Raw genomic sequence first — 12,018 nt, forward strand, 5'->3', positions numbered from 1 at the left:
AGAAGTACTTGCTAGATTACTATTATTGCCTAGAATCTGGAGCGGCACAATGGCCAAATATACAGTCCCTTCCAAAGGTTGAAAGTTTGAGTATAAATTTTAGAAAAGTAGAAATAGTAGCTAAAGGTGAAGGAATGAATAAATGAATTAAATAGAGAATTCCAGTATTACATTAATGCTTCAAAAGAGGATCAGAGGAAGAGATGACATTAACTCTTAGCTCAATTATACCAGATGCCTAAATGGTGACATCTTGTGTTGCTGAGACCATTTTTTCATTTAGAATCTGACATGATCAAATGGAAGCCTGCAAATCATAGTGATTTTATACTGGGAGATATGTTGATCATTCAAAATGATGGACTGGACTAATTATTAGGGACTAGATGGAACTCTAGTAATGTACCAGTATTTAAAAACTTATTTCTCAGGTTACACCTATCATAATGTCTACTACCGCTGGCCTTGTGGGTAAGATTATAATGCTGATACTGTTAAGTATGTTGGAAAACTACAAATGTTGCTATATCTGTTAGGCTCAGTCAGGAATGATCCTTTCGCTATAAAACATAGTATAATTATAATATGCCAATAAAAAGGGAAAAAAACTAAATCCCAATACATTTTCTGAAAACAACAACAACAAAAAAAAACTCCTATAGTCAAAGACCAGGGGAGGCCTGTGGTATACAAAGAATGTATCTGGGGCTGGAGATATAGCTCAGTTGATAGAGTGTTTGCCTCGCATGTACAAGGCTCTGGGTTCAATACCCAGCACCACCAAAAAATAAAAATATATATCTGGTCTTTTATGGGGTGAGAAAAGAGGGTTCCTAACACAGACAATTCAAAATAATCCATGAAATTCCTTGAGAGATAAGAGTATTTGTTATGCTAATGAAATGATTTTTGGGGAGGGGACCTAGATAGTAGCCATAAGGAGGCTGGTTGCCAAAAATAAATAAATCAAAAGGTTGGAATTTTAGTTACTATATCTCCAATCAGAGGAGGGAGCCTGGATATTGAATTCAGTTGCATAGCCAATGCATATGTAATGAAACCCTAATTGAAAAAAAAAAAAAAAAAGCTCTCAGGACAGGAAGGCTGGGTTAAAGGGCTTCCTGGTTGGTAAACACATTTATGAGCTGGAAATATGCTGCACCTAGATTCAACAGGGAGAGAATATGGAAGTTCTGTGTCCCTTCCTCTTCCCTTCCACCCTACCTCAAAAGCCCCCTCAGACCTTGCATTTATTCTATGTAGCTTTTCATGAGTTGTATCCTTTCAAATAAAACTATTAAGCAAAGACTTTGAGTGAGTTCTGTGAATCATTCTAAAAAATTATCAAATGTGAAGAGGGGTTTTAGGAACCCCTAAATGTGCAGCCAACTCAGACACAAGTCCAGGTAACCCAGGGACTTCAGAGAAGGCCAGGGACTCTACTTACAGATGGTGTCTGAAGAAAGGGCAATCTTGTTGGGGACCTTGACATTTAACTTGTGGGATCTAATGCCAACTCTAAGTAGTCATTGTCAGAATGGAATTGAATTATAGGATATCAGAAAATTTTTGTTAAACACAAACCTGTCATTAGTATTTTTTACTTCTTTTAATTGTGGTAAAATATACATAACATAAAATTTATCCTTTAAACTATTTTATTTTTAAGCTTTTCATTGAAATATAACAATATAGAAAGCATATATAAACTTTTCAGGACAACTTACAAATAAACTGATTAGTCAGATTTCACAAACTGAATACATCCTTACATCCAGCATCTGCATCAAGAATAGCATATTCCAACATTTCAGAAAAGAAATGTGTTGAAAAGTAAAGAACATTTTTATAAAAGAAAAAAACTAAAGAGTAATTAAAATGAAGGTAAAAGAGTTAATCCTTTTCCAATGTATATGCACATACCCACTCTATAATGTACTGTTGCCAAAATACAAATTCATGGGAGGCTTTCTAAGGGATCTTTGTATTATTGTTAAAAAGCTTTTGTGGTAATAATAATTTTGGGACATACTGAGTTAAAGCTAGTCAAATAGGTTTATTAACTAAGGAGATTTTCACAAATCTTTCAGATTCCCAGGGCCTATAGCCAGATCATTCTCAAGTCAGGAGAGGAATAAAGGAAATACCTCTTGCTTATTCTATGTATGTTTTTTAAATTATGTTAAATTTACATAATAAGATTTAGCATTTTAATCATTTTAAGACTATAATTCAGAGGCATTAATATTTATGATGTTGTGAGGCCACAACCACTATCTGTATTTCCAGAATTTGTTTATCCTAAACATAAACTCTATGTCCTTTAAATGATAAACTCCTCCCCCTCTCTCTGATCACTGATAATCACTATTTTCCTTTCTGTCTCTATGAATTTGCTTATTCTCATATAAGTAGTATCACAGACTATTAGACCTTTGTGTCTGGTTTATTTCATTTTGCATAATTTTTCCATCTTGTAGCATGTAACAGAATTTAATTTCATGGTAACAGTAAATAATATTTTATTGTATGTGCATACCACACTAGTTTATCACTCATCTGTTGATGGATATTTGAGTTGTTTTCACCCATTACTATTCAAATAATGCTGCTATGAACTTCAGTATTCAAGTGTCTACATTGTTACACATTTTCAAAAATCCATCATTATCATTTTTTTTTATAAAATTTTGGAGGTGTTTTACAATGTGGAGGTCAAATAAATTAATGATAGCATACATTTTAAAGAATTCAATGTTCTATTATCAGCATTAAAATTGTTGAAACTGAAGATTCAGGGATAAAGTAATAAAGAAAAAACTGGAATGTAATCAACAGGTATAGAGACGTATAAAGAAATGGCTAATTAGAAAAATATAAAAGATGGCATTACATCAATTATTCTGCACTTAACCTTACTGAATTGAATGTACTTTTACTAATATGCAGAAAGTGCTCATTATTATTTAAAGATGATGCATTTTTCTTTAGCAACCAAAACATGCTTATCTTTGTCTAGTCAAAATTAATTTCAAAAGATAACATTTTTAAAGGTTAGCATGTCACTTAGTGCTTTAGCCCCATGTTCTTGCTGGACAGGCTGCTTGATGATCGCTCTCGTTCCTTAGTAATTTCCATCTCAATTTTGGCTTTGATTTTCTCCCAATCTATTTGAAGCTATAATAAAAGGAAAGAAAACACATGCTTATTTAGTATGAGATATTTTTTTAAAATCCAAAGGAACCAAGAATAAATATGCTCAAAAAACATGAAGTATCTTGAAGAATAAAACCAAACAGAACAATTATATAACAAAAAGCAGAGTCACTATGATCTAAAAGGCCAAAATCTAATTATACCTTTCTATATTGAAAAAGTCCCAGAGACCGCCCACTCCAGCCTGTGTGGGACCCAGGCTCATAAAAGGCCCCTGGTTCACCCCTCCACCCATGGGGCAGACACCCACAGGAGCCCAGCTTCTGGCATTGGACCGCCTCTTCCAATCAGCAGACTACTGTGGGAGCCCAGGCCCCGCCCAGATCCATCCACACTGACTTGTGTAGGACCCAGGTAAGTCTGAGTTCGCACTCGGCCCACCGCCCTGCCACCTGGAAGCCTAAGCCTACCTAACACACTTCCATCTTGGGACACTGTATTCATCGCCATAGCCTTCCCCATGCACTAGCCCCTGACAGTAGACAGGGACTAGAAGCAGCTGCATCTCAGAGTAGGCATGCCAAAGGGAGTGTGAGGCCCACCCTTTCAGCCTCATCTCTGTAAGACATTGCTTCCAACTTGGGGCACCTTAACTATTATCTCGAGTTACCTCGGCTATTGCCACCACCACCTTTAGATGCAGTAGCACACATTGAGGGATACTAGCAGGGTCTAGAAGCCCAACATCAAGGTGAGATACAGACAATCTGCATGAGTACTATAAGAATATAGGGAAGAAACTGTATATCTCAGATCCACACTGCAAGAAAGGAAGACCCATAGACAACATGAAAAAACAAGGGAGGAAAGTGCCCCAAACAAACCAGGATACTATAGTAATAGAACCCATGGACAGCGAAGTTATTAAAATGTCAGAGAAAGAGTTCAGAAGGTTCATAATTAAAATGATCTGTGAATTAAAGAATAATCTAAATGAGGAAATACAGGGAAAAAATGATCAGTCCAACAAAGAGATAAGAGAGCAAATACAGGTAGCAAAAGATTATTGAGAGAAAGAGAGACCCTGAAAAAAAACACAGAAATCCTTGAAATGAAGGATACAATAAATCAAATAAAAAACGCAATAGAAAGCATAACCAACAGACTAGATCACTTGGAAGAAAGAACATCAGAAAATGAAGACAAAGTGTACAATCTGGAAAATAAAGTTGATCACACAGTAAAGACGGTAAGAAACCATGAACAGAACATCCAAGAATTATGTGACAGCATTAAAAGACCAAATCTGAGTTATTAGGATAGAGGAAGGCACAAAGTTTCAAAGCAAAGGAATGCACAATCTCTTCAGTGAGATAATATCAGAAAATTTCCCAAGCATAAATAATGAATTGGAAAATACAATACAAGAGGCTTACAGGACACCAAATGTACAAAATTACAAAGATCTATACCAAGACACATTATAATGAAAATGCCTAGCATACAGAATAAGGATAGAATCTTGAAAGCCACAAGAGAGAGGAATCAGATCACATATAAGGGGAGATCAATTCGTATCTCAGCAGATTTTTCAACCCAGACCCTCAAAGCCAGGAGGTTGTGGAACAACATATACCAAACTCTGAAAGAAAATGGATGCCAACCAAGAATCATATCCAGCAAAACTAAGCTTAGATTTGATGATGAAATAAAAACCTTCCATGATAAACAAAAGTTACATCCTCAGCAAAATATTCCAAGAAGAGGAAATGGAAAAACAAAATGATGAAAATCAACAAAGGGAGGTATTACACTAAAGGAAAATCTAATCAGAGGAGAAACCAAGTCATGTTATACACCAAAAATAAACAAAAATGTCTGGAAATACAAATCATGTCTCAATAATAACCCTGAATGTTATTAATGGCCTAAATTCACCAAACAAAAGACATAGACTAACAGATTGGATTTAAAAAAAAAAAAAAAGACCCAACAATATGCTACCTCCAAGAGACTCATCTCATAGACAAAGACATTGACAGACTGAAGGTGAAGGGTTGGGAAAAATCATACCACTCACATGGACTGCGGAAGCAAGCAGTGGTTTCCATCCTCATGTCTACATTCATCAAACAAACTCTTCTCAAGTTCAAGAGTCAAATAGACCACAACAAAATAATTTTGGGTGACTTTAACACACCTCTTTCATCACTAGATAGATCTTCCAAACAAAAGCTGAACAAAGAAACTATAGAACTCAATAATACAATCAATAACTTAGACTTAACTGACATACATAGAATATTTCATCCTTCAATAAGAGAATACACTTTCTTCTCAGCAGCACATGATCTTTCTCTAAAATAGACTATGCCACAAAGCAACTCTTAGCAAATATAAAAAAGCAGAGATACTATCCTGCATTCCATCAGATCATGATGGAATAAAATTAGAAATCAATGATAAAATAGGAAATAAAAGCCACTCCAACACCTGGAGACTAAATAATATGTTACTGAATGAACAACAGGTTGCAGAAGACATCAAGGAGGAGATTAAAAAATTTTAGAGGTGAATGAGAACACAGATACAACATATCAAAATTTCTGGGATACTATGAAAGCAGTTCTGAGAGAAAAGTTCATTGCATGGAGTTCATTCCTTAAAAGAAGAAAAAGTCAACACATAAATGACTTAACATTACATCTCAAAGCCCTAGAAAAAGAACAAATCAACACGAAAAGCAGTAAAAGACAGGAAATATTTAAAATAAGAACTGAAATCAATGAAATTAAAAGAAACAATTGAAAAAATTGACAGAACAAAAAGTTGGTTCTTTGAAAAAATAAATAAAATTGACAGACTCTTAGCCATGCTAATAAAGAGAAGGAGAAAGAAAACTCAAATTACTAATATAGGTGATAAAAAAAAAAGAAATATCAACAGACACTACAGAAATACGGAAGATAATTAGGCATCAAAAAATTTCTAGAGTCATATAATTTTCCCAAATTGAATCAGGATGATATACACAATTTAAACAGATCAATTTCAAGTGACAAAATAGAAGACGCCATCAAAAGTCTACCAAGCAAGAAAAGCCCAGGACCGGATGGATACACAGCAGAGTTCTACAAGACTTTAAAGAAGAACTAATACTAATACCCTTCAATTTATTTCAGAAAATAGAAAAAGAGGGAGCAGTTCCAAACTCATTCTATGAGGTCAATATCACCCTGATTCCAAAAACAGGCAAAGACACATCCAAAAAAGAAAACTTCAGACCAATATCTCTAATGAACATAGATGCAAAAATTCTCAATAAAATTCTGGCAAATTGAATACAAAAACATCAAAAAGATCATGCACCATGATTAAGTGGGATTCATCCCAGGGATGCAAGTCTGGTTCAACATATGGAAATCAATAAATGTAATTCACCACATCAACAGACTTAAAGATAAGAATCATATGATCATCACAATAGACGCAGAAAAAGCATTTCACAAAATATAGCACCTTTTATGTTCAAAACAATAGAAAAACTTGGGGCAACAGGAACATATCTCAACATTATAAAGGCTATCTATGCTAAGCCCCAGGCCAACATCATTCTAAATGGAGAAAAATCAAAGGCATTCCCTCTAAAAACTGGAACAAGACTGGGATGATCTCTTTCACCACTTCTATTTAACATGGCTCTTGAAACACTGGCAGTGCAATTAGAAAGAAAAAAAATTAAAGGGATACGCATAGGAAAAGAAAAACTCAAATTGGCACTTTTTGCTGATGATATGATTCTATGCCTAGAAGACCCTAAAAGTTCCACCAGAAAACTCCTATAACTAGTAAATGAATTCAGCAAAATAGCAGTATATAAAATCAATACCCATAAATCAAAGTTATTTCTGTATATCAGTGATAAATCCTGAGAGGGAAATGAGGAAAACTACCCCATTCTCAATAGCCTCAAAAAAAAAAAAAAAAAAACACAAAAATAATTGGGAACAACTTAATGAAAGAGGTGAAAGATCTATATAATGAAAATTACAGAACCCTAAAGAAAGAAATCAAAGAAGACCTCAGAAGATGGAAATATCTACCTTGCCCTTGGATAGGCAGAATTAATATTATCAAAATGACCATACTACCAAAAGCACAATATCAATTTAATGCAATTCTGATCAAAATCCCAATGACATTCCTTATAGAAATAGAAAAAGCAGTCATAAAATTCATCTGGAAAAATAAGAGACCCAGAAATAGCTAAAGCAATGCTTAGCAGGAAGAGTGAAGCAGGTGGCATCACTATACCAGACCTTAAACTATACTACAGAGCAATAGTAACAAAAACAGCATAGTATTAGCACCAAAACAGACTGGTAGACCAATGGTACAGAATAGAGGACACAGAGACTAACCCACAAAATTACAATTATCTTATATTAGACAAAGGTGCCAAAAACATGCATTGGAGAAAAGAGAGCCTCTTCAATAAATGGTGCTGAGAAAACTGGAAATCCATATTCGAAGAAATGAAACTAAATCCCTCTCACAATGCACAAACTCAACTCAAAATGAATCAAGGACTTAGGAATAAAACCAGAGACCCTGTGTCCAACAGAAGAAAAAGTAGGCCCTAATCTCCATCATGTGGGATTAGGCCCCAACTTCTTTAAAGACTAGATTAAACTAACAAATTTATTATAAAATAAACCTCAGACCCTGAGATTAAGTCAACGGTGAATAGGTTTTGACTTCCATATTAGAGAAGCTGAATTGATGTTAAACCAGATGAGGTACTACTTGCTGCCTGAACAGATCTACCTTAAGTAACTGAAATATTAATTTATCCTTAACAAAACTTCACACCTCTTTTCTCTGTGTGCTGGAAGTTGACACAGTTAAGTATTTTGTTCTTTTTTATTTCAATACCCTATATATAAATTTCTAAGAAGTACACTATGGACATTTTTGATCACCATCTTAAAAAATAATTCCACACAATTATCTATAATATGGGAAATAGGTAAATTAACAGATTTCCTATTCTACTAGAAGATAAATGTCTGTGAACAAAACAAAAACTATTTTAAGATGGAAGTAAGTCAAAATACAAAAAATCTTGATAAAGTCATTGCATCTTTTTAAATATATTTTTTAAGTTGTCAATGGACTTTATTTTGTTAATTTATATGCAGTACTGAGAATTGAACCCAGTATCTCACACATTCTAGGCAAGCACTCTACCACTCAGCCACAATGCCATAATCCTATCCCAATTCATTGTATCTTATCAAATCATACTGGGATGAAATTAGAAATCAACACAACAAAACCATATAGAAACTATATAAACACATGAAGATTGAACAATACATCCTTAAATGATAAATGGGTGATAGAAAAAATCAGGAGAGAGCTTAAAAAATTCTTAAGACTCAAATGAGAATCATGATACAAAATACCAGAACCTCTGGGACACTATGAAGGTAGTTCTAAAAAGAAACTTTAGAGCTATGAGTGCCTATATAAGCAAATCAGAAAGATTCCAAATAAACAACCTAATAATATATGAAGAACCAACCAATTCCAAAACCAGTAGAAAGAAGAAAATGATGAAAAATCATTGAATTTGAGAATTTTAAAAATACAAAGAATTGATGAAACAAAGAGTTGGTTCTTTGAAAAGAAGAATTGAAGATTGATAAGCCTTCAACCAAACCAACCAAAAGAAATTGAGAAGACCCAAATTAATAAAAATAGAGATGGAAAAGGAGAAACCACCACAGACATTGCAGAAATCCAATGGATCATTAGAGACTATTCTGAAAGCTTACACTCCAAAAAATTGGAAAACCCAGAAGAAAGGGATACATTTTTAGACACATATGTTCTGCCAAAATTAAATCAAGAGGACACAGAAAACCAAAACAAACCAATAACTTGTAATGAAATAAAATCAGTAATAAAAAGTCTTCCAAAAAAGAAAAGCCCAGGACCAGATGAATTCTCAGCAGAGTTATACCAGATCTTTTAATGAAGAACTAATACCAATCTCCTCAAATTATTCTATGAAATAGAGAGGGATGGAACACTTCCAAATTCATTCTATGAAACTAGTATCACATTCATATCAAAAGCTCTCACCACTCCTATTTTAATATAGTGTTAGAAATTCTAGCCAGAGCAGTTAGGCAAGAAAAGGAAATAAAGGGGATGAAAATAGGAAAGGAAGAAGTCAGATTATCAATGTTTGCAGATGATATGGTCATATACCTAGAAGATCTAAAAAAAACTCCCCAAAAGACTGCTAAAGCTAATAAACAAATTCAGCAAAGGAGCAGGCTACAAAATCAACACAAAAATCAATGGCCTTCTTATTTACCAACAATGAATCTGATGAGAAAGAAATCAGAAAAACAATTCCATTCACAATAGCCTCAAAAAAAAAAAACTTATAAATCTAACCAAGATGATGAAAGACCTCTACAATTAATTTGAAGAAAGAAATTAATGAAGACCTCAGAAGATGGAAAGACCTCCCATATTCATGAATATACAAAACTAATATTGTTAAAATAACCTTACTGCCAAAAGCAATATACAGATGCAATGCAATCTCATTAAAATACCAATGACTGGGGCTGGGGTTATGGCTCAGCGGTAGAGCACTTGCCTACCACGTGTGAGGCCCTGAGTTCGATCCTCAGCACCACATAAAAATAAATAAATAAAATAAAGATATTGTGTCCAACTACAACTAAAAAATAAATATTTTTTAAAAATACCAATGACAGACATTCTTTACAGAATTAGAATAAACAGTCCTAAAATTCATTTAGAAGAATAAACGGCTTTGAGTAGCCAAAACTATTATAAGCCAAAAAAAGCAATCCTGGAGGCATCACAATACCTGACTTCAAATTATATTATAGAGCTATGTTAACAAAAACTGCATGGTACTGGCATAAAAGCAGACACATAGCCTGATAGTATAGAATAGAACACAGAGACAAATACACGCAGATACCATCATTTGATCCTTGAAAAAAGGGCCAACAATATACACTGGAGAAAAGACAGCTGTAAACAAATGGTGCTGGGAAAACTGGTTATACGTATGTAGAAGAATGAAACTAGATCATTATCTCTCACCCCGCACAAAAGTCAACTCAAAATGGATCAAAGACCTAGGAATTAGACCAGAAACTATGCAACTCCTAGAAACAAATGTAGGGTCAACACACCAGCCTATAGGAATATACAACAACTTTCTTGATAGGACCCCTTAAAGCTCAAGAAATAATGCCAAGAGTTAATAAAATGGGATAGTGTCAAATTAAAAAGCTTTTGAATGGTAAAGGAAACAACTAGGAATGTGAAAAGAGAACCTGCAGAATAGGAAAAACTCTCTGTTAGCTACTCTTCTGACAGAGGATTAATATCTAGAATATATAAAAAACTCAAAAAACTTAACACCCCCAAACAAAATAACCCTATTAATAAATGGGCAAATGAATTAAACATACACTTCTCAAAGAAAAAATAGGAATGGCAAGTCAATATATAAAAAAAATGTTCAACATCATTAGCAATTAGGGAAATACAAATCAAAACTACACTGAGATTCACCTTGTATCAGTCAGAATGGCAGTCATCAAGATTACAAATAATAATAAATGCTAGAAAGGATGTGGAGAATAAGGAATGCTTTTACACTGTTGGTGGGATTGTAAATTAGTACAACCTCTATGGTCTTACACAAAAAACTAGCATGGCAGCTAGGTGTGGTGGCATATGCCTGTAATCCCAGTGACTTGGGAGGCTGAGGCAGGAGGATCAGGAGTTCAAACCCAGCCTCAGCAACTTAGTAAAGCCCTAAGCAACCCGCAAAACCCTTTCTTTAATAAAATATAAAAAGGACTGGGGCTGTGGCTTGGTGATTAAGCACCCCTGGATTCAATCCTAGGTACCAAAAGAAAAAGGAAAAGAAAATTAGCATGGAACCCCATATCACCCAGCTATACCACTCCTTAGTATATATTCTAAAGAATGAAAGTCATCAAACCCTTGTTCATAGAAGCCCAAGTCACAATAGCCAAACTATGGGAGCAGCCTAGATGTCCATCAATGGATGAATGGGTAAAAAAAAAATGTGGTATATTTACATAATGCAGTTTTATTTGGCCATAAAGAAAAATAAAATTATGGCCTTTTCAGGAAAATGTATGGAACTAGAGATCATTAATGTTAAGTTAGATAAGCCAAACTCAGAAGGTCAAAGGTTATATGTTTTCTCTCATATGTGGAAACTATAGAGAAACAAGGAAAAGCAAAGTGGGGGGGGGCATTGGGGATCTCATGCAAATCAAAAGGAAATAAGATAAAGGGGGAGGCACAGCAGATAGAAGGCAGAGAGGTGGGGGATAGTGCTAGGAGCAATATTGGCCAAATTGTGTGAACCGCTAAAAACTAACAACAAATCCCATCATTATGGGTAACTATAATACAACAATAAAAAAGGAGGAAAGAGAAAATAAATGAGTAGTACAAATGAAAGGGAGAAATTAAAAAAAAAAGAAAAAGAAAAACAGAGCAAATGTTAGATTATTTGAAAGACTTGTTTCTCAATCAAGCCAAAACTTGGTTTTTTAAAATGGCAAAACACTCATTTCCACGTTGAACAAAACATTCATAAAGAGGAAGAAGAAACTTGATGAATGTTTTGGCCACCTTCCAGCCTTAAATTGACTTAACATATATTTCTCAAATCAATCACAATAAAATGATATATTGCTGATATTCTGAATAACTGTTGTTCTGTTGTACCAGAAGTACATCTATATTACCTACCTGTTA

General features: G+C 34.2%; 1 protein-coding gene across 1 annotated transcript in view; it reads right to left on the reverse strand.

Annotated features, from left to right (window-relative positions):
- Nucleotides 1-1,721: 1,721 nt before the first annotated feature.
- Nucleotides 1,722-12,018, reverse strand: part of Ift80 (intraflagellar transport 80) — a 130,920-nt gene continuing 120,623 nt past the window's right edge. Inside the window, exon 20 of the mRNA XM_077793983.1 lies at nucleotides 1,722-3,177. Coding sequence (XP_077650109.1) covers nucleotides 3,067-3,177 — 111 coding nt within the window. The 3' untranslated portion in view covers nucleotides 1,722-3,066. The remainder of the gene's footprint in view (nucleotides 3,178-12,018) is intronic.

Source organism: Urocitellus parryii, chromosome 2, assembly GCF_045843805.1.
Source record: "Urocitellus parryii isolate mUroPar1 chromosome 2, mUroPar1.hap1, whole genome shotgun sequence".
Lineage (NCBI taxonomy): Eukaryota > Metazoa > Chordata > Mammalia > Rodentia > Sciuridae > Urocitellus > Urocitellus parryii.